This window comes from Ovis aries, chromosome 1 (genome assembly GCF_016772045.2).
Source record: "Ovis aries strain OAR_USU_Benz2616 breed Rambouillet chromosome 1, ARS-UI_Ramb_v3.0, whole genome shotgun sequence".
NCBI lineage: Eukaryota > Metazoa > Chordata > Mammalia > Artiodactyla > Bovidae > Ovis > Ovis aries.
In genome coordinates, this window is record NC_056054.1 from 273664109 (window position 1) to 273687883 (window position 23775).

Consider the following 23775-nt stretch of genomic DNA (forward strand, 5'->3'; position numbering starts at 1 on the left):
GAGACAGCTGGGTAAAGTTTTTGATGTAGTTGGAGGGGTTGGCCGAGTAGGAGCCTAGCCACTGTTCGATATGGGCAAGGTCTTGGAGTGAAAAGGGTACGTGGACATGGGCGAGACCCTCCGGGCCGGCCACCTGGCGGAGAGGAAGCAGGGGAGCTGGCGGCGGGTTGGGAGCGGTCTGCGACCTTGTGTGTGAGCTGACTGGTGAGCCAGAAAGGGGTGGGCATGGAGGAAGGGGTGGATATTGAGGTGGAGCCAAGGGAGCGGTGAGAGGCGTAGTCACAGGAGGGCTGGGCTGTGAGGACGGTGGGGAGGGGAAGACATGGGAGAAGTTGGCAATGGTGATAGAGGGGGGGTTGGTGTGGGGGAGATCGGTGAAGCCAGGCATGAAGGGAGAGGTGGATATAGAGGAGACTTTGTCGCAGGAGGGCTGGGCTGTGAGGGTGGTGGAGGCGGGGAAGACATGGGAGAAGTTGGCAAGGGCGATAGTTAGAAGAATTTCAGAAGGGGAACAGTGGGTATATAGGGTGGGACGGGAGCGCAACAGCCAGAAAGCCTGTATGTAGGGTACCTCAGACCATTTTCCCGTCCTCTGGCAGTAATTATCTAAGTCACAAAGGATGTTAAAATCGAAAGTTCCGGTTGGCGGCCATTGTGAGCCGTTATCTAAAGAATACTGGGGCCATGGCTCAGAGCAAAGGAAGGTTAAGCATTTGGAGCGAATTTCTCCGGAGATATGTAGAGTTCTGAGGTTGGCGAGTAAACATTTTAGTGGTGTAGACCAAGGTTGGTCGGCCCTGGAGGCAGATGTCCCCATGGCGACTATGAAACGAAGGTCCTGGACCAGTCGTTGGTGAGGCTGGGAGTGGTCCAGTCAGGCGTCCCCGAACGGGCCGTCAACCCAGCGAGGAGAGGGCCGCTCAGCCAAGACGGACGTCTCCAAGTTGACTGGTGCCGAGGAATAGCAGGCCTGGCCTGCAGAGGAGGGGTCCAGACGCGGCCGTGATTTAAAAGGACCGAGACACCCTAGGCATAATCGCCACGGGAGCAATGCCCCCCAGAGCCCGACTGATGGAACTTACCCCTTATCCTGCCAGACGGTTGAATGGTCCTGGAGGGGTGACGGGGTGACCTGGTCCAGTGCGGGCCAGACCCAAGGGGGCCGCAAATCCCGCTCATCGCGGGATGGGCCCTCGCCTCGAGCCCCACGTTGGGTGCCAAATGTTAGGTAAAAAGATGACCAGGACACCAAAAAAGTGGCTAACAGGCTTTTTAATGGCAAAGCGCTCCCGGGCGGGATTCCCGGACCCAATCGAGGCAGGTCGAGGAAGTCTGCGCCCGGACCTTGTTGGGGGTGGTTTTATACGTTCGTTGTGAGGGATGGTCAGGCTAGATGGACGGGGGTTCAGATAGGTCGCCAAGCCGAGGCATCGCGGGTTGACAGGTCCTTCTACGTGGCTGGGGTGGGGGAGGGGGGAGGCGGCTTTAGCTGGTGAAGTGTGCTGTCATTGGTTTCCGGGATCTGGGAGGCTTCTTCCGTTAGGGACTTACCCTGCTGGCGGGAAGGAGAGGAGGGGCGGCCCATCATGGCCCCCGGGGTCCGGCCTTACAGCTAGAACTCCACAGTTGGAAGTGGTCAGTGGGCTAGGGGTTCAGCAGCCATCACCTATGAAACATGGTTATCAGTGTTTAAATGTTTTCTGTTTTCATTTGCTTCTTCTGTTTTACCGCCAGCCTTCATTTGAGCCCCTTCCTTGAGCTTTTGATATTGTACTGTATTTTCTAAAACTTCTATTTCATTCGTTCATTTGACTGTGCCAGGTCTTAGTTGCGCCGCATGGGATCTTTGATCTTCCTGCGGCACGTGGGGTCTCGTTCCCTGACCGGGGTGGAACCCAGGCGCTCTGCACTGGGAGCATAGAGTCTTAGCCCCCGGACCACCAGGGAAGCCCCTGTATTGTATTCTTTTGCTTCTAATCTAGTCTGTGTCAGCTCCAGGGTAAACTCTGAATCATTCCCAGGGTTTGGAGTTGAACTGAGGTATAACCCGAGGTGAGGGACATCTTCATGATGAGGAACGCAAGCCTTTAAACTTTTATCTGCCTCATGACCTTTGAGTTTCTGTTTAGAGCTTAGCTGTGATGTATTGTTTTATTCACTTTCTTTTTTATACATTTATAATTTATATTTTTATTTTATATCTTTTATATATATATACTTAATGTCATTTGTGACATCTTTCAGACGCATGAATAAGAACAGAGATTAATAGACACCCAGGTACCCAGCGCTAGTTTAAGAAATACATTACAAACAGAACAAAGTCCCCTGTGTTTCCCTCCCCCATCACCTCTGCCGCCCTGTGCCGTAGTGGTGACCACCACCTTGACTTCAGGGTTTTTCATTCCCACATGTCCATTCTTTCGGCAGCGGCATTTGGGTTGTTTTGAGCTTTTTGGTGTTATAAGCATTTTTCCCTGAACGTTCTTGCATGTCTCCTTGTGCGTATGAGTGAACTTTTATGCGTATGTATCTAGTGGTGTTATCAGAAGGTAGGTTCTTGTTTCACTGCAGAAGGAATTCAGAGATGAGCTAGGGAGGTCATGAAAGCAAAGTGAGGATTTATTTAAGGGAAATGATGCTCTCAAGGCAAGAGCAGGCAGTCTCAGGTGAGTAACTGCACTGAGTTTCTTTGGCAGGCTGGTTTGTGGAGTGTAGAAATGAAGGGGTAGAATATTCATTGGGGAGATAGGGGTTTGGGGATCGTCATATTCCCTGATTTTCCTCCTAGCTCTGCCTTCCCTAGGGAGGAGGGATTTCTGTCCTTATTTAGCCTTAGTCAGAAATGTCATGGCATTGGTGCATGACGGGAATATCTTATTTGCAAGGCCAGTTTTACTGTAATGAGGGCATAGTAAACAGAAGGTTACGTTCAGACACTGGTGATTCTTGCCTTTTCCCACCTTTCTTCGTCTGCCTCCAGGCCACTTATCACCCCCAACATGTGTAGTTTCCTGTTAGTCTGGAGGTTCCTGCCTTTCTGTGTCTGCCCAAGGACCCCCCATTGTTTACAAGATGTGTGGTTTCCTGCCATGTGACCCGTGGTCCCCACTCTCTGCTCAACGTCTAGCTAGATGACTGCTTTAACTTGGGCAGGTCATCATCAGTTTTACTAGAAAAATTGGTCTCTAAACTTCCTGTGCCAATTTATACCCTTGACTTCTATAAATAAGAGCTCCCGTTTCTCTGCATCCTCAATTGTGGAATTAGAAATTTTCTTTCCAATTTTATAGTTGTGAAATGGATTTTCATTCCCATTTCCCTGACTGCTAATGAAGATATCTAGATATAGATTCCCACTCCAGTACTCTTGCCTGGAAAATTCCATGGATGGAGGAGCCTGGTAGGCTAGTCCATGAGGTCGTAAAGAGTCGGACACGACTGAGCGACTTCAGTTTCTTTCTTTCTATAGTTCCTTTTGGAAAAGGAAATGGCAACCCACTCTCGCCTGGAGAATCCCATGGACAGAGGGGCCTGGTGGGCTACAGTCTATGGGGTTGCATAGCGTCGGACACAACTGAGCAACTAACACACACACACACACACACGCACGCACACACACACACGCACAGATATAGATTACATAGTTATATATTTGGATTTATCCTTGGATTTTCTTCTGTGATTTACCTGTTTATATCTTTTGTCCTGTTCTTTATTGATTGTTTATCTTTTTCTTCTTATTTATAGATGTTTTTATATATTCTGGATACTTATTCTTTGTCTTTCAACTTTGCTTATAGTTACTTTTGGATAAGGATATGGCAACCCTCTCCAGTATTCTTGCCTGGAGCATCCTGTCAAGGGAGTGTGTGATTTCCTCGGTTCTGTCTCATCACAACAAAAATTTGAAGCAATGGATGTTAAAGCCCTCAGCGTGTCACAGCTCTGGTACCGTGTTACAGCTCCGTGTTACAGCTCAGTTTATTTAGAAAATAAAGGGAAATACATCCTCGAGGTGTGAGGGTATGCCGACCTAAAAGACGTGAAGAGAAGAGAGAGAGAGAGAGAGCCCGCGCATGGGAGAGAGACCCCCGGCCCTTTGGCTCCTCTTTTCATGTTTTCTCCTTCCCCGGGCCTGCCCTATATAAACTGGGCAAGCCAGGGGTGCTGTTTGTTCTCCCCGAAGTCCTCACTCTGGTCGTCAGACCTTCCTTGGTTCTATTTTTGTAGGCTTTTCCTTTCCTTGTCTTTTAGCCACCACCATTCTGGACTCCTTTTTCCTATTCTAACTGCCTAGCAGTCCCCTCTCAAGAGATGGGAGGCCCAATTCTTAGGAGACAGGGGCGTCAAGGTCTTTCTGGCTACTTCCTGCTGAACTGGGACAGTGAGGGGCCTTGGGTGTCAGGCCTGAGAGTCCTTACAGCAGTGTCCATCTAAGGGAGGGTGATATTTTCCATGGTCAGCTGTGGTTTTATATATACTTGTTGAGCTGGCACTGCATATGTAGCTTGTTGACCTGGGCAGAGACAAAATGGGTTCGACAATTGATAATACGTGGAGCAATCATAAGCAGCATCAATATGGCATAACAAGGACTAGCAGGAGCATTAGCCAACTCCAAATTCCCATCGCCAGGGTGGCTCAAGTCCCTCCTTGTTCAGGGATCAGAAGATCTAGCTCCTGTTTGTTTTGGAGTACAACCGCTACCAAGCTATGTTGGCTCTTTAGAGCTGTCCTGAGAAATGTTATCCCCAGAAACCAGATTTTGGGGGTGTTCATTAGAATGGTGCTCATTTGCAGTCCTGAATAGGCATCTGAGCTCTCCCAGGGGCTCACAGGTGTATTGATTTTGGGGATGTTCATTAGAATGGCACTCATTTGCAGTCCTGAATAGATGTCTGAGCTCTCCCAGGGGCTCACAGGTGTATTGATTTGGGGGTGTTCATTAGAATGGCACTCATCTGTAGTCCTGAATAGGTATCCGAGATCTCCCAGGGGCTCACAGGTGTATTGAGTGTCCTCTTCTGTCTTCTTCCACGGCTTGTTTCGTGAGTAGTGAATTCAGGAGTCATGTCTTGCTACCTTGACTGCTGTGGGGGTAGAAAGTATTACAGGGTAGGGGCCCTTCCATGTGGGCTGGAGTTGAGCCCTTGGGGACCCATCTTTCCAGACTTTAATTAGGACTTGAGTCCCTGGAGCATACAGTGGTGACTCCTTGGAATCTTTTGGGTCCTGGTTGACACCCTACAAGCGTATATCCTGTTGGAATTGACCAATGGCCATGGTATAAGACTGGAAGGTCTGAGCCTATAGATCAAGGAAGAGGTCATTGACATAAACAAAAGGTCTCCCATGTAACATCTCATAAGGACTAAGACCAGCTTGTTCCTTAGGGGCAATACGGGTGTGGAGGAGAGCTATTGGTAAAGCCTCCTTCCATCCCAGGGAAGTCTCCTGGGTTATCTTTTTTATCATTGATTTTAAGAATTGGTTGGCTTTTTCTACTTTTCCTGAAGACTGAGGCCTTCAGGCACAATAGAGATAACACGTACTGCCCAATGCTTTAGAGACCTCTTGGGTGACCTTTGAAGTAACAGATGTCCCATTGTCACTTTGTCATGTATGGATGTGAGAGTTGGACTATAAAGAAAGCTGAGCGCCAAAGAATTGATGGTTTTGAACTGGGGTGTTGGAGAAGACTCTTGAGAGTCCCTTGGACTACAAGGAGATCCAAGCAGTCCATCCTAAAGGAGATCAGTCGTGGGTGTTCATTGGAAGGACTGATGTTGAAGCTGAAACTCCAGTACACTGGCCACCTGATGTAAAGAGCTGACTCATTTAAAAAGACCCTGATGATGGGAAAGATTGAAGGCGGGAGGAGAAGCGGGTAACAAAGGATGAGATGGTTGGATGGCATCACCGACTCAATGGACATGGGTTTGGGTGGGCTCCAGGAGTCGGTGAGGGACAGGGAGGCCTGGCATGCTGTGGTTCATGGGGTCACAAAGAGTCGGACATGACTGAGCTACTGAACTGAACTGTCACTTTGTAATGGCCCAAGCAGACCAAATCTAGGAATGATTTCATGGAGTAGTTTTTACCACCTCCTCAGCCTTCTCAGTCTGAGTGGGAAAGCCTTCAGTCCATCCTGTGAATGTATCTATCATGACTAATAGGTATTTATACCCTTGAGAAGCTGGCATCTGGGTGAAGTCCGTCTGCCAGTCCTCTCCTGGGTAGGTCCCACGTCGTTGGACAGGCTGGGCCAGCTGGGGTCATCGAGCTCCTTGGGGCTGCTTGATTGGCAAGTGGGACAAGAGGGGACCACTTTTCTAGCAGTCATTTGGAGGTCTGTTCCTCTGAAGAACTTTTCTAGTCATCTTTGGAGGGCCTTCTCCCCTATATGTGTGGTGACATGTAAGGAGTTAACCAACCTCCACAGGAGGTTCCCAGGCAGAAAAAGGAGCCCCTCCTTTTGGAACCACCCCATATGGTCTTCTGGAGAGCCGTCACTCTTAGCTTTAAGAGTCTCACTTTCAGTATATGAAGGAGTTTCTAGCAAATTAGTCTGTGGACCTAAGGTGGCAACCCGCTATTAGGTCATGGTTCTGTAATGCTGCTCTCTTAGCTGCCTGATCAGCTGCTTGGTTCCCTCGTGCCACTTCTTGCTCCCTTTGTGGTGTCCTTTACAGTGGGAGACTGAAACCTCGGGGGGCAGATGGACTGCCTCCAAGAGCCTAACAATTTGATCACCATATCTGATTGGGGACCCTCGGGTGGTCAAGTGGCCCCTTTCTTTCCAAGTAGCAGCCTGCGCATGTAGCACCAGAAAGGCATACTTGGAATCAGTGTAAATGGCTATTCTTTTTCCTTTTCCCAGCTCTAAAGCTCAAGTCAGGGCTATGGGCTCAGCTAATTGGGCTGAAGTACCTGGTGGCAAAGGCTTAGCCTCTATGGTCTCAAAATTGGAGACTATTGCATACCTGGCTCTTCTTTTTCCATCCAAGACAAAGCTGCTTCCATCAGTTTATCGGATTTCCTCAGGATTGGTCACAGGATCTTGTGAAAATCCCTCTCAGGGTTTTGTCCAGTGGTCCAAGGTTTCTAGACAAGAGTGAAAGGGGAGAGAGCCCTCGAGGGTAGGCAGGAGGGTGGCTGGGTTAAGAACCTCACAAGGGGATATAGTGAGGCCTGGATTTTCCATCAGCATTACTTGATATCTGAGGATTCTTTGATCAGACATCCATAAGTGGCCTCTCCCATTTAGGAGTTGTTTCACTTGGTGGCTGGTAAAAATAGTTAGTTTGCCCCCGAAAGAGAGTTTTAAAGCTTCTTCTATTAGGACTGCAATAGCTGCAAGGTTTTGAAGGCAGGGAGAGATTTCTTCCCAATAAGAGAGGAGGACAGTCAGGGACCACTAGAAGCTGATGGGAAAATATTTGTCCATTCCAGCAACAAAGTGCTCAGGTGAATCTTTTTGTAATTATTTTTCCTGTAGCACCGAAAATGGTCCAAGTTTGGAAGAAGGGCTGTGGAGTAGGAGGCCAGGACAGAGTAGGTAGCCCCTGGGTCAAGCAAGAAATTCTCGGGCCTACCTGCCACATCCAGTTGCACCCTTGACTCCAGCCCCGTGATGGTTATCTGTGACAGGTGGGCTGGCTGGAGCGGGCTGCTTCAGTCCTGTGGAACCATCGTGAGGGAAGGCGTGGTGCTTGACCTTGAGGCTCTTGGGTCCCAAGGGCAGAGTGCTGCCCAATGTCCCAGTTGATGGCATTTGTAGCAAGCTGTTTCAGGAGACTTATCGTGGTTTGGAAGGCAAATGGCACCCCACTCCAGTACTCTTGCCTGGAAAATCCCATGGATGGAGGAGCCTGGTGGGCTGCAGTCCATGGGGTTGCTAAGAGTCAGACACAACTGAGCGACTTCACTTTCACTTTTCACTTTCATGCATTGGAGAAGGAAATGGCAACCCACTCCAGTGTTCTTGCCTGGAGAATCCCAGGGACGGGGGAGCCTGGTGGGCTGCTGTCTGTGGGGTCGCACAGAGTCGGGCACGATGGAAGCGACTTAGCAGCAGCACCAGCATGTTTGTAACTTTAGGAGAAGGGTGGTAAGGGTTTGGGCCCAAACGGCCTGCAGGGCTAACTCGCAAAGTGGCAAACATTATCCCTGGAAGCCCAGTTGCCTTTGAAGGGAGGCTATCCGGTGGACTTCTAGCAGGCGTTGTGTGCCTGTCGCCCACCCTCGCAGGTTCACTGAGAGATGGTGGTGTTGCATAAGTTGTAGGAAACGTGGAAGATGAAGGCCTGAATATCTAGAGGAATGGATTATTATACAGTATTTCCCTCCCAAGAGCCTGCTATTTTCTGGTTGTCCCTCCAGAAGATTGCAGAGACAACATTGTGGGCCTAGGCAGGGCTCAGGAGGAGCAAGAAACAGGGGGAAGGGGGCAGGCACAACTTTTGGAAGGGTGACATAGCTTAAGGGCATAACATAAACCAATTAAAATTAATCGGGTCCAAGGGGACAAGCCAAATTCAAGTGAACCTTAATCCCCAATCTGTAAGCCAAATGACACACCCAGAGGTGGCAGGACAGCTCCAAGGCACTGTCAAAAGACAGAAGAGTGGGTGGCTCCCCAGTGGTTGGGATGATCCTCCCACTCATTAGCACATGAATCCACCCAGCAAAACCTAGCCACACCACATTCCGTGGCAGGAACATTTGCCCTCTGCAATGGCTCACACCCTGAAGAGTGCTTCTCTCTGAATCCTGACAAATCCACCTCTTACCTATCGCTGTGTCTCTCCCTGAATTTTTTCAGTGAGACATCAGAGCCCTAGCTTCATTAGGTCATAAAGCCAGGCATCATGGGTTTTGAATGGGCTCAAGTCCTGGGAGGGAGCTGAAGGACAGGAGGGAAAAGCAGTGGGATAAACGTGCCGAGGAATCCCCTTCATAGCCTGCCTGAAAATCTGCCAAATACCTAACCTGTGCTCACAGTTTTCATTGGCCTGACCTTGGCACAAAGAAGATTAAGGACAGAAGAACCCCCACCAGCTTGGGTAACAGCTACTGGGGCTCAGCAGATAGTGGAGCCTTTGGGACACGCTGAGGAGTAGCCTCTCCAGAGTCCCTCAGTTGCGCCCACCGCCACCCGCCTGTTTGCAGGAGGTTCGAGGAAACAAGAAACGAGAGATTGTAAAGGAGTTAAGATTTTGTTAGGCATATGTTCCTCCAGCCATAGGAGCGGGGATCTCCTACCTCAACCAGAGGTCTTCTGGAATCTGAGACTGAGCCACGTGAGCTTTCTGCTGAGTTCGTTTTTCACTGTCCCGGTTTCCAGCACGATGGGCCTCTTGTCACTTCCCCTGTGCTGGTTTTTGTGTGTTCAGCTTCAGCCGTGGCTTTTGCCGAGTTGGGCTCGTGCTGTGCTTGGCCTCTTCCTTGCAGGGGCCGCGCCAAGGTTGTTTCAGCCAGGTTACATCTGAGTCACAGCACCATCGATGTCAGGGGAGTGTGTAATTTCCTTGGTTCTGTCTCGTCACAACAAAAATTTGAAGCAATGGACGTTAAAGCCCTCAGACAGACCTTGTCTCAGCTGTCGGACTGACCAGTGTTACAGCTCCTTGTTACAGCTCAGTTTTATTTAGAAAATAAGGGAAAACACATCCTCGAGGCGTGAGGGCATGCCGACCCAAAGGACGCAGAGAGAAGAGAGAGGGAGCGAGAGAGGCCCCGGCCCCCTGGCTCCTCTGTTTATGTGTCTCTCCCTCCCCCGGGCCTGCCCCATGTAACCTGGGCGAGCCCGGAGTGCTGTTGTTCCACCTGAGGCCCTCACTCCAGTCCTCGGACCTTCGTTTGTTCTATTTTTGCGGGCTTTTCCCTTCCTTGTCTTCTAGCCACCGCCATTCTGGACTCCTTTTCCTATTCTAACTACCTAACACAGTTGTGTATTTGGATTTATCCTTGGGTTTTTGTCCTGTTCTTTATTGTTTATCTTTTTCTGATTTTATAGATTTTTAAAAATATATTCTGGATATTCTTTGTCTTTTAACTTTGTTTATAGTTCCTTTTGGATAAGGATATGGCAGCCCACTCAGGTATTCTTGCCTGGAGCATCCCATGGACAGAGAAAGCAGGCTACATTCCATGGGTTTGCAAAGAGTTAGACAGGACTGAAGCGACTTAGCACATAACACATAGTTACTTTTGATGTACAGAATTTTGTGGGGTTTTTGGTGTGTGGTCACAACTGATAATTATTCTGTTTTGGTTTTTTTTTTTTCCTTTGTTTTTGGCTGAGTTGCACTGCTTATGGGGTCTTAGTTCCCTAATGAGGGATTGAACCCATGTCCCCTGCAGTGGAAGTGTGACCTCCTAACCACTGGGCCACCAGGGAATTCCCACAACTGACAATTCCTTTCCTTTATGTTTTATACTCTTCATATCTTGCTTGAGAAAGACTTTCCCTAAACTGAAGTTGTAAGGAATTTTTTTTTGTATTTTTATTTAAAAGTCTAGGTTTTATATATATAAATGTATTTATATATATATATATTTTACAAATATAAATATATATATATATAAGTTATATATATATATGTATTTAAGCTTCATGGTCTACCTGAAATTGATTTTTATATATGATGACAAGTAGCAATTCAGTATTTTTTCCCCAAATGATGCATAATATGTCTATATCAATTAGATTTTGCTGTGTAATTAACGATTCTAAAACTCAGTGACTTAAAACAACCACCACTTATTTAATTTGTAATCCTGTGAGGCTGGGCTCAGCTGGGCTTCTTCATTATCTGTGGTCAGTTGCTAATTAGTGAGGTCACTCTGTCCCTGGAGGTTGACTGCATATCCCCAGGGGTGGCAGGCTTATCCTCACTGCACATGTATCTTTCATCATTCAGTAAGATTCCCTGAGCTTCTTTGTTTGGCAGCAGTTTGCAAAAGGGGACAAATCCCACGGAGAAAGCCTTTGTGTGCCTATGTTTGCTAACATCCCATTAGCCAAATTGCATTATAGGTGGAGCTAAGTCTCTGAGTGGGATGGCATTAGTGTTTCATGATAAGGGAACATGAACACAGAGAGAGGAATTTCTAGCCGTTTTTGTAGTCAGTTTACTAAAATGCCTGTTGTCCAAGCATCTTTGATAGTGTACTTCATTCTTTCTCCAGCGATCCATAAGGTTATTTATCAAGTTGCCACGCATGTGTGGCCTGTCTCTAGACTCTTTGTCCTTTTCCTACCCCAATGCCAGTCCAATCCTATCTTAATTTCTGCATTTTTGAAATAAGCCTTTATGTTGGTAGGATAAGTTTTTCTACTTCGTTGTTTTCAAACCATCTCACCTATTGTAATTAGTTTCCAATCACTGCCGTAACAAACTGAATGGCTTAAAACAACATAGATTCATTATTTGAACAGTTCTGTAGTTAAGGAACCTGACACGGGGTTCACTGGAATAACATCAAGGCGTTGGCAGGACCGCATTCCTTTCTGGAGGCTCTAGGAGAGAATCCACGCCTTTCTCCTTCCAGCCTCGGGAGGCCTCTCGCATTCTTGGGTCCATCTTCAAAGTGAGCAGAATCAGGCCAAGTCTTACTCTCTCTGGTTCTCCTGCTTCTCTGTTCCTAAGGGCTGAGTGACTACGCTGAGTTTACCTGGACAATCCAGGATAATCTCCCTATTTCAGAGTCAGTTTATCAGCAGACTTAATCCCCCCTTTCCACATAGTCACAAGTTCTAGGGATTGCGATGTGAACGTCTTTGTGGAGCCAGTATCCTGCCACTAGGTTTATTCTTGGCCTTTTCTGTTTTGTGTAAATTCTAAAATCAGTTTATCGAGTTCCATGAGATACTTTGAGATTCTAATTGGAATTACATTGTTCATAAATTAACTTGGATAGAACAGTATCTTTATAGTAAGTCTGTTTGACATAGCATGATATATATCTCTCCATTTATTTTATTTTTCCTTAATCTTTAATAAAAATCTTATATTTATTTCTAAGTATCTTACTATTTGGTTATTTGCATTTTCTAGTTTTTTGGGGGGGTCAATGTATTAGAATGCAATTAATTTTCATGGGCTGATCTCAAATCTAACTACTTTACTGTATTTTCTTATTAATTATAATTAGCTTATAGATTCTCTTCGGTGTCTTTGTTGATAAGCATGTCATATTCATGAAAGTTCTGTGTCTTTCTTTTTTGTTCTTATATCTTTTATATTTTGTATTTTTTTAACATTCCTATTTAAAAATATTTTTTAAAGGTTGTACTCCATTTATAGTTATTATTACATATTAGCTATCTTCCCTCTGCTGTACAATATATCCTTGTAACTTACTTTGTACATAATAGTTTGTACCACTTAATGCCCCCTCCCTCTTCATTCTCTCTACCGGTAACCACTAGTTTGTTCTCTGTCTCTGTGAGCCTGCTGCTTTTTTTTTTTTTTTCCCCAGAACAATGTGTACTTTAATCAAAACTTCCAAGCTACTAGTTTAGCTTAAGGAAAAAAAATCATATAACCTAACCAGCAAAGGCCTTAGCAAACATTTACATATAAATTTTTCAAATATACGTGTACATTTGACCCTTGAACAAAGCACTGGTTAGGGGCACCATCTCTTCAAAAATCCATATATTTTAGAGTTAGCCTTTTGAATCTGTCTGTACTTTCACACTTAAGGTTTCAACCAACTGTGAATCGCATAGTATTTACTAAAAACAAAACCACCCCACCCCCTGCAGTTAAACCCATGCTGTTAAAGGGTCAACCGTGTATTGCTAGCTGGGAACTCTAATTTCTGAACTCTGAGACAAATGAGCCATTGTCACACAGACTACAGCCTTTTCCCAAACTTTTTGCAAAACCCCCCTCGTATGGGACTTCCACAAATTTCTACGAATGCCTGGCATTCAGGGCATTGTCACCCCATAAAGCAATGTATCACAGAAAGATGAAGACTGGATGATTAGCTTAGCAGCAGACCAAGGTAGGCATGTAAACTTGACCTGAGGTTAAGGACCTGAATACAGATCCCCTTATGCAAGTTGTGGACGTTTATTAAAGTCTTCATGTTGCCACAAGAGGAATGCACACCTTAGCCTAAGTGACTTCCTGATGCACTCCTCACTCTGCTAGTTTCCTCCCCATTTTAAAGACACCAACTTAAACCATTTGCCAGGCTGAATTAATCAAACACAGATGCCCTAATTCCTCACCCCCACCCCTAAGCTACGCAAACTGGGGAGACCAAATGTACACAACCCCCACTCCATCTGGCAACATATATTCAACATGCTACATAAAGTATAATTTCCATTTTATTGTCTTTTCAGAGACACCAGTATTTCTTCAGTCTTTAAGGACTTGGCTTACATGGCCTTACATGGGCTTTGGTGGAGGACGTAGGGCAGCACCCACAGGTCTAAATCGGGGTGGAGGTGTTTGGTCCTTACGGGCTTCCCGAGAGCGATTCCTGACTACCTTGCTGTGAATGGCACAACTCACGCAGTAATGTAGTTTCACATACAGCTTGGGAAGCACGTAGGCGTCGAAAACACTTGCTTCAGAAATGTCCCTGACGGCTGCTGCCTCTACGATGTTCCGAATGACGAACTTCTTAATGGCCTTATCCTTGGGCACGCATCGGGCACAGTTGGTGCAGCGAATAGGCCGCACGTGGCCGCGGCCCTTTTTGGCACAACCGTTGTTCCTTCTTTTCTTGGTCATCTTGGAAGCGCCGAGGCGAGAGAGAGCTGCTTTTTTGTTATATTTGCTATTTTTTATGTTTTTTAGATTGCACGTGTAAGGTATTTCATTCTTTTATATGGCTGAGTAGGATTCCTGTGTGTGTATCTTCTCTATCCATTCACCCATTGACGGATACTTAGGTTGGTTCCAAGTCTTAGCCGCTGTAAGTAGTGCTGCTGTAAATGTTGGGGAGCATGTGTCCTTTCGAATTAGCATTATGTCCATACCCAGGAGGGAAATTGCTGGATCACTCTCTGGCTTTATTTTTATCTTTTGAGGAACTTCCTTACTGTTTTCCTCAGTAGCTGCACCAGTTTACATCCCCATCAACAATGTGCAAGGGTTCCTTTTCTCCACATTCTCACCCACGTTTGTTATTTGTATTCTTTTTGATGCTAGCCATTCTGATGGGTATGAGGTGATAGCGTGTTGTGGTTTTGACTTGCATCTTCCTGATGTTTAGTGATGCTGAGCATCTTTTCAGGTGCTTGTTGACCATCTGCCTTTCTCCTTTGCATATATGCTTCTCCTTTTTCTTGTCTTATTGCGCAGGCTAAGACCTCCAGTACAGTATAGATAAGAAGCACTGATACGTGACATTTTAATTTCCTTTAATGTATTAATATGGTGAATTGAGTTGATATGCTTTCTCGTATTAAATGATTCATCATTCTTTGATAAATCCTACTTGGTCATGATGTAAACATTGCTTAGTTAAGTTTGCTATTATTTTTATTTAGGCTTCCTGCATTTATGTTTAAGAATGAGAGTCAGCCATTATTTTCCTTTCTTGAACTATCCTTATCTAGCTTGTGTATCAAGGTTATACTTATACTATACTTTAAAAAGTTTTAGAATGGTTTGTATACAATATTTATGTTTAAATATGTTTGTATAAAAAATATACAGTATGTATCTTTACTTGGATGTTTGGGAGAATTCTACTGAAAAATATACCAGGATGGGTGCTTTTAGAGAAAGTCTTTGATAATTTAATTTTTCTTGGGAAATTGGTCTCCTTCATTTTCCTATCCTTTTTGAACTTGGTTTTGGGAAGCTTTATTTTCCTAAAAAAATTTGCATTTTCATCCAGATATCCTTTTAACATATATTTGTACCAGAGCATCCAGTAATCAGTTCTGAAATCTTCATTGTAATCACAAGTATGTTCCCTTTTAGTTGTTTTCATGTACATGTACATATGTGTATTTGTTACTTTTCTCCTTGATCAGTCTTGATGCAGTCTTGATTATTTCATTAGTCCTTTCAAAGAATCAGTTTTTGTACCCAAGACTTCTTGGAGAAATGGCCACTTCCAACTCTGAGCCAGGAAATGTATACAATAAGCCTGGGACATCTTTTAGTGTTAAATTACAAAAAAGGTATCAAGAAGTATTAGAGTGATGTCAAGAGAAATCAAGAGCTGACTTGAAAAGGCTACTGTGAGTCAACAATGAGTTTCTATAATGATAATAATTGCAATGGAAAAAACCCATGAAATATGTTTAAATCCTTGAATTTATAATATTTTTAAAAAATTGGTCACCTTCAGATAATAAGTTACTTATCCTGAAAACTGATTTTAAAAAGACTGAGAGAGAGACTCTAGCATTTTTCCTGTCTTTGCTATATGAACTGTACCATTAGATAACCAAATAATAGATAAAATGTCTCTTTATACAAAGCACCTCGATTAATGAGGGAAAATGAAATGATAGACTACCAGCACTGCAATTCTAAATGGATAGAAGAAGGATTGATGGTTTGTTCTAAGATCATGAAAAGAGAGTCAGACACACGTCTCATGCTGAAAGAACATACCACGCCTGCGGCTGCTGCTGCTACTGAGTCGCTTCAGTCGTGTCCGACTCTGTGCGACCCCATAGACGGCAGCCCACCAGGCTCCCCCGTCCCTGGGATTCTCCAGGCAAGAGCACTGGAGTGGGCTGCCATTTCCTTCTCCAATGCATGCATGCATGCAAAGTTGCTTCAGTCGTGTCCGACTCTGTGCGACCCCATAGACGGCAGCCCACCAGGCTCCCCCGTCCCTGGGATTCTCCAGGCAAGAACACTGGAATGGGTTGCCATTTCCTTCTCCACTACCATGCATAGTCATCCCCAAAGGATAGAACCTGAGTTCAATCCAGTCTCTGGATCCGGGTGTCATATTAAAGGATTATTGTCCGTTTATTTGCCATATTTTTAAAATCACCTCTTGGTTGGCAGTTTATCCTATATGTGTTTTTTTCAAGACTGATAAAAATAATATTCCCTGAGTTCTTGCATTGTCCAGTCTATTACCTCTTATTTCTATACTGCAAACACAGTTTGGCATAGAAGGAAACTCCTGGTTCATATTTTCTTCTTCAAAAGGACTCTATGTAGGGTGTACTAGCATTGACGTTGCTGTGGCAAAGTCTGAGGAGCACCTGATTTTGTGCGCTTATAAATGCCCTTGATCATTTTACTTGGCTTTCCAAGTGACTCCCACTTTGTCTTTGAAGGTCAGGAATCTTACTAGACGATGTACTGGTGTTGAGATTCTGTTTCTTTCTTTCCTGAGTTTTGGTGTGTCCTTTCCTGGGTCGGGAAGATCCCCTGGAGAAGGAAATGGCAATCCACTCCAGCACTCTTGCCTGGAAAACCTCATGGACGGAGGAGCCTGATAGGCTACAGTCCATGGGGTCGCAAAGAGTTGGACACAACTGAGCGACTTCACTTGCACGTCTTTCAATATGTAAGTTCAAATCTGCTTTTCTTTCTGGAAAGTTTTCTTCAGTTACATCTTCAAATAATGTTCCTCTTCCATTATCTATTATTGTATCATTATGTATTATCTATGTGTAACAAGTTACCACACATTTAGTAACTTAAAACACAGCGTATTTATCATCTCACAGTTTCAGTGGTCAAGGCGTCTGAGCGAGCTTAACTGCACCCTTTGAGCAGGACCTCCCAAGGCTACAGTGAAGATGTCAGCTGGGTTCACAGTCTCATCCAAGGCTGAGTCCTCTTCCAAGCTCAGCTGGTGTTTAAAAGAATAATTTCCTTGCAATGGTAGAAGTCCTGGTAGCTTTCTTCTCCAAGGACAGGAGAAGAGAAAGTGTCTGACTCCAGGGAGGACGCCAGTTCCTTTTTTAAAGTCCTTTACCTGATTAGGTCAGGCCCACCCAGGATAATCTCTTAAATAATTCAGAATTAGCTGATTTGAGATTTTAGTTACATGTGAAATCCGTTCACCTTTGCCACGTTCTGTTGGCTGGAAGCAAAGCATAGTTTCTACCTGCGTTCAGGGAAGGGTGTCTCCACCGTACATTTATTTCCCTTTTCTTTTATGGATTTCCCAATCGTGTATATGTTGGCTCTGATTCACCAACCCTCCCTATCTGTCGTTTCCTCTAGGCTCCTTTTCAATTCTACATTTCCGTTCATGTTGCTCAGCTCCTCATTCTTGACCCCTTGTCAAATATATTATTTACAGCATCATCAGATTCTTTTGTGCTGTTCTGTACTTGCTTTCTTTTTTTTTTTTCCAAAAATTTAAGTTCATTTTTAAAATTGAGGTGTAATTGACGTGTAAACTTATGTTAGTTTCAGATGTACAGCATCACGACTTGATGTCTGTGTACATTACTAAATGATCACTACAGTAACTCTAGTCAACCTTGTCACCACACATAGTTGAAAGTATTTTTTATGATGAGAATTTTTTTAAGATTTGCTTTCTTAGCAACATTCAGATATGCAATACAGTATCATTAACTATATAGTCACCAAGCTGTACATTATATCCCAGGACTTATTTTGTAACTGGAAGTGTGCCTTAATTTATTTGAGGTTTTTTTTTTTTCCTGCTTCTCTCTTAAGTTCTACCAAATAACATTTTATTTCCCCCCCCTGCCTTCTCCTTTTCCCCCTCCTCTCTCTTCCCCTTTCTCTACCCCTCTACCCCTGCCCTGCCTCTTTTTTTTCTTCCTTTTAAAAATGATTTTGTGTTTGGTCTTTTTTTGTGTGGTTTTGTCTTATAAACCAATTGTTTGGGGTTTTCTTCATTTTGGTCACAGTATTTATGTGCTTTGTGGCAACTTGCTAGCAAATAATCTTGGTTTGCTTTTCTTATAGGATCCTTTTTGAAGAATTTAATTACTCTATTTATTTATTTTGGCTGCTTTGCATGACTCGTGGAATCTTAATGTTCCCACCAGGGGTCAAACCTGGGCCCCTCAGCAGTGAAAGCGCAAAGTCCTAGCCAATGGACCACTAGGGAGGTCCCAGAGCCAGGATTTCAGATCAGATATTTTAAAACTCAAAAGCCCATATTCTTTACTTCCATGGTATGCTGTCATTTCAACTGACTTTCTTCTTATTTAAATGACTTCCTAAGATTAAATCTCAGAAGTATACTGTTTGTGATTTATTATACAAATTGTCAAACTTTTTTTTCCCCAATAAGAAATTACTATTATCACTTTACTAGTTTATTTGTCCAAATTTAGTATTTTAAAATTGTACAAGGTAATGTTTATTTTGTACATAAGTTCAGAGTCTTTCAGAGTGTTCGTTTATGATTTGTTTTCTTCTTTAAATCTGTTCTTGTTCCTTGCCTATTTGTAAACGTTGACTTGAGGTTTAATTTTGCATGTAAACTTTAATTTATTGATCTGTTTCTTTTATTGTTTTAACTGCTTCAGATTTTAGACAGTTGTTTCATCAGATCCCTGATACCCAATTATAATTTATTTTAGTTTTCCTAACATTTAATATTTAACTCCTGATTTTGAGTTTGTTTTTGTGTATAGTGTAAGGTGTTTAAACTTATTTCCAATGCGTTTAAGTGAAAAGTGAAAGTGAAGTCACTCAGTCGTGTCTAACTCTTAGCGACCCCATGGACTGCAGCCCACCAGGCTCCTCCGTCCATGGGATTTTCCAGGCAAGAGTACTGGAGTAGGGTGCCATTGCCTTCTCCATATTGTTATTCAGTCATCCCAGTATCACTTATTCAGTCAAACTTTTCCTTTTGTTATTCTGAGTGTGATGGCATAAAAAGAATGTAGGCCTTTGGACAGAATTAATTTGAATTGAATCCTGGTTCTAGATATTGGTCGCTTTCAAGTTTAGGAGAAGCCTCTTTCCCAAAAAAGCCGGACTGTTTTCCACTGCTTCATCCTGAGTGCTGAGGAATGTTGCACCAACGAGTGTGGGGAAATTGGGCCAAAGTTCCCCAGCTGGGAAAGCTGCCCTCAGACGCTCTGCATGGCCCAGGGCAATGGGACTTGCGATAGTACCAGGATGTAGTCATGGCTGAGCTGGGACCCTTGCCAGCGGGAAAGAGGCACACAAAAAATTCCCAGTCTGTCCAAAGCACGGCATGTTCAGCGCCTCCAGGAGAACAAAAGCAGAGATGGTAACCAGTTCTCTGCCACGCACGTGAGACGGTCACTCTCACCCAGGATTGTGTGGTGCGCTCTGTTTGGCGGTGGGTCACCTACATCACGCCACAATGCCACATCACAGTGCCGAGAGCATCATCCGCCAGCACTCAGGACTGACAGCATCAGGACCCACTTGCCTGCTTTTCGCTGCTCCTCTCATGGGGAGCTTAGCTGTGCCTCTCCCGTATATGCTTCACGCACCCTCCGTAGGAGAAGATGGCCTTTGGCAGGTTTTCTTTGGTGCTTTGTTTTGCTTTAGCCTTTTTTATGGTTTCGTTTGCTCTCCCTGCTGTAGCTCATTCTCAGTGTTTCTGGACTGCGCTGTTAGGGATTGTTCTTTTGACTTGGGGACCATGGCTTCCCCTGTTCTCCGCTGTCTGCATCCGGGGCATCCTCACCATCCTGTTGGTCCTGTGCTGTGGGTGTCTCCCTCGCCAGCACGGGAGTGACAAGTCCTGATGTCCTGGTCTTTGGCCTGTCTTGCCCTTAGGGATATCGTGTCCACCATACGCCTAATTCACAAAGAGCCGTTCCATTGTGCCCACTTCTGAGCACGTCTTCCCTGAATATTTGACCTGCGATTCTAGAGCATCGTGCTTTCTGTCCACGGCTTGTGTCCAGCCTTCAGGGCCTCATTCTCTAAAAGGTGCTTCTTCTGACCACTCTGATTGAAGGTAGTCCAACACAGAAATGGGAGGTGGGGGGCGGCATTTCTCAAGGGCTTTAAAAGACAGTTCTTTGCTGATACCACGGAGGCTTATTTCAGAGGCCTTGATGACAGTTCCGGAGGGCTGGGAAGGTAAAGCCCAGCCGGAAGTCATAGATGTCCCAGGAGAGCAGGGTTGCCACAAGCGCCCGCGCTGTTCCTCTGGCCCAAGACCAGTGGAGAGTGAGGACGCACAGGTGGAGAGTGAGGGCGCGCAGGTGGAGAGAGGGTGAGGGCGCGCAGGTGGAGAGAGTGAGGGCGCGCAGGTGGAGAGTGAGGGCGCGCAGGTGGAGAGAGAGTGAGGGCTCGCAGGTGGAGAGTGAGGGCGCGCAGGTGGAGAGTGAGGGCGCGCAGGTGGAGAGTGAGGGCGCGCAGGTGGAGAGAGGGTGAGGGCGCGCAGGTGGAGAGTGAGGGCGCGCAGGTGGAGAGAGTGAGGGCGCGCAGGTGGAGAGTGAGGGCGCGCAGGTGGAGAGTGAGGGCGCGCAGGTGGAGAGAGGGTGAGGGCGTGCAGGTGGAGAGTGAGGGCGCGCAGGTGGAGAGAGGGTGAGGGCGCGCAGGTGGAGAGAGTGAGGGCACGCAGGTGGAGAGTGAGGGCGCGCAGGTGGAGAGAGAATGAGGGCACGCAGGTGGAGAGTGAGGGCGCGCAGGTGGAGAGTGAGGGCGCGCAGGTGGAGAGAGGGTGAGGGCGCGCAGGTGGAGAGTGAGGGCGCGCAGGTGGAGAGTGAGGGCGCGCAGGTGGAGAGAGAGTGAGGGCGTGCAGGTGGAGAGTGAGGGCGTGCAGGTGGAGAGTGAGGGCGCGCAGGTGGAGAGTGAGGGCGCACAGCTGCTCCGAGCTCGCCCTGCTCCCTTGGCCGAGGTCTGTGAACCACAGTTGAGGTCTCAGCAATTCATTTTTGGCTTCCAAAGATTTCAGATAAGGTTTTGAAAAGAAATCTGGTACATTTTTGCAGAATATAGCTGGAAGATTTTTCAGATTATCTACTTATTTATGAATGTATACTGTTTATAAATTTTTAAAATTAAAAATCAAAATTTATTTAAATTTATAAATATATCATTTATTTTATTATATTTCTACATATTTCTTTATTACTCTTATGAAATTACCAAATGGAGTATCTATCTATTACCTCTGTTTTATTCTTTTAAAATCAAGAACTTTAAACATGTGAAAATCAGCAACAATCTGGTTCTACTGTGATGTTCCTGTTGAGGCAAAGACAAGCACTGAATCCTTTCACTGACCTGGATCTGATTGTTTTGGGGACTCCCCCCACCTCCAATTTGATTGTTTACTTTGCTGCTCATTTTCAGTAATATGGTGGAAACACTCTGAAATCTGCCCACATTGTCTCAGCCCTGTTGGAGAGGCACCTGAGAAATAAAGGTGATGGTTCTGGCTCACACTTTTCATTGACGTGAGTGGAAGACAGAGACAGAATGGACCTGCCTTTACCCTCCAGCCCAGTGGTTCTCCAGGTGACCAAGGCTAGGAGCATCAGCACCACCATCACCCGGGAACTTGTTAGAAAAATGCATATTCTCGGGCCCTACCCCAGAGCTGCTGAGTTAAAACTCCCAGGAACAGGGCCCCCGGAGCTCCGTGTTCAAGCCCTGCGGGTGTCCCAGCATCAGACCCACGTCTGAGAACCCCTGCTCTGGTCTGACAACCCATACTGTCTTGTGGGAGGGTGCTGTGAATTTCTGTCGAATTCTGCTGCAACTGCATTGAAGACACTACGGTGGCCTTTGAAGTTCTGATAAACTACCCTTGTCTTGAATGTGCGCTGGGAGGGCTGGACCAGGAGCCAGGAGAGCTGCTTTCTCTATCGTCACCACTAACTGATCCTGGAGGGCTCCCTCACCAGGAAAGTGGAGTTTTACCATCTGCTTTTCTTGCTTTGTGTGACAGGATGATGAAATGAAACAGTGGGTGTTAAAGTGGTTTGAAAATGTTAGCATGCAATGTGAAATGCAAGGCGGCGTCCATATAAGAGAGTCCCTGAAGAGCTTTACCGTGACCAGATTCCCCTGTGAACAGCCCTGTGCTTCTGCAGTTGGCTGTGTTTGTGTGCACACCCACTCACAGCTGTTAGAAATCACAGCTAACTTAGCACCTGTGAATACAGAAGATGCAATAGGTCCTAGGAACATGACAGAGAAAAAAAAAAACTAGCTTTCATGAGACCCCAATCTTGGAAAATCAAATGCTTTCTAGTTTCTTCACTGTGAGGTGAAATGTTAGACATGAAAGGGAGAAGGCAAGGAGGGGGGAAGACACCCTTTTGCTTCTTAAGAAGGACCCACTATCGTGGCATTCGCGCTGACGGTGGTACCCAGTTTGCCCACAGGGTGGCAGCTGCAGACCCGGAGGCTCAGCCTCACGGCCGTCTTCTCTGCACAAGAGTGGAAAAAAAAAGAGCCTTCTTCCATTCATTCAACACCCGCGCGTTTCAGGGGGCGGTTTTGTCTTCAATTATAGAGATAATATCCCATTTGAGGAAAAGAAAGGCGGCCCTATTTCAGTTCCAGTGGTCTGTGATTGCTCATTGGGTGTTCCACGAGAAATGACTGCAGTGGACAGAAAGAGAGGCTAGTCCAAGGCCTGGCCCGTGGTTACACTTCTGTGTGGCCTTCTCTTGTTTGGTGAGAACAGCTGGACCATTTTTTAAGGGAAATCACGACCTACCAGTTCAGCCTGAAGTTCCTAGTAATTTACTCACTGTCCCATGTGAATTCAGCCTTGAACCCCAGCACCACCCTCAGCGGCCCTCTGAGGCACTGGAGTCTTGGTGGTGGAAATTGGCAGGAAACTGAGCTCCAACGCTGTGGGGCTTTACCTTGCTCCAGGGCCTGTCAGGGGCCAGACTGAGAAGAGGAGGCTTTCCGGATAGGATAATGAAGTTCTCCTTGGGGTTTCTTTAAATTCAGATTATATAAATTAGGTGGAGATGGGCATTCTTTCTTTTTTTCTTCTTTTAATGGAAGGATAATTGCTTTACAGAATTTTGCTGTTTTCTGTCAAACCTCAACATGAATCAGCCCTAGGCATTATTTCTTTTTAAAAAATTATTTTTAAAATTTTGTATTGGAGTATAGCTGATTAGCAATGTTGTGATGGCTTCAGGTGGACAGCAAAGGGACTCAGCCGTACACACACATGTATCCCTTCTCCCCCAAACTCCCCTCCCATCCAGGCTGCCACCTAACAAGGAGCAGAGTTCCCCGTGCTCTATAGTAGGTCCTTGTTGGTTCTCCATTTAAAATACAGCGGCGTGTCCGTGTCCATCCCAAACTCCCTAACCGTCCCTTCCCTCCATCCTCCCACTCCCATCCCCTGCAACCATGAGTTCTCATAGTTTGTGAGTATGTTTCTGTTTTGTGAATAAATTCATTTGTATTGTTTCTTTTTAGATTTTGCATATAAGATATATCATATTTCTCCTCTGTCTGACTTACGAGATGCTCGTACTTACTTATGTGGAAGGACTTAGGGAAATCACAAAATTCATGAGAACGGGTTTAAAACTATTTAGAGATTCACAGTGTCTTTCTTGGAGTCCTGTCGGGCACATGCAGAGGTGCATTCTGCTCGTTCCTAATGACTTAGCTGGTCCTGCTTTGTTCCACGGGATGTACCATTTCCTCTGCCAACTCTTCCCGCCTCTTTCCCAATAACGGGCCTGTTATTCTCCCCGGCAAGTGAAAAGTGACAAGCTCTTTTATTAAAACAATCAGGACATCTATATATAAAATGTTAAAGGGATATACCCGCCTCTGAAATTATCTTATTAAGAATACCTTCATAATAATCCTTTCATTTTTTTGCAAAAGACACTACTGTAATAGCAAG

At 45.5% G+C, this 23775-nt stretch overlaps 2 protein-coding genes across 6 annotated transcripts in view; one reads left to right on the forward strand and one right to left on the reverse strand.

Moving 5' to 3' along the window:
- Positions 1-23775, forward strand: part of BTD (biotinidase) — a 59313-nt gene that overhangs the window by 10329 nt on the left and 25209 nt on the right. The gene's annotated exons all lie outside the window — the stretch shown is intronic.
- LOC114110653 (small ribosomal subunit protein eS26-like) lies at positions 13073-13787 on the reverse strand. The gene has a single exon (XM_027961932.3). The coding sequence runs from the start codon at positions 13761-13763 to the stop codon at positions 13416-13418; it is 348 nt and encodes a 115-aa protein (XP_027817733.1). The 5' UTR covers positions 13764-13787; the 3' UTR covers positions 13073-13415.

Coding starts and splice junctions, on each gene's coding strand:
- LOC114110653 (XM_027961932.3), bottom strand. CDS start 13,763: ATGACCAAGAAAAGAAGGAACAACGGTTGTGCCAAAAAGGGCCGCGGC.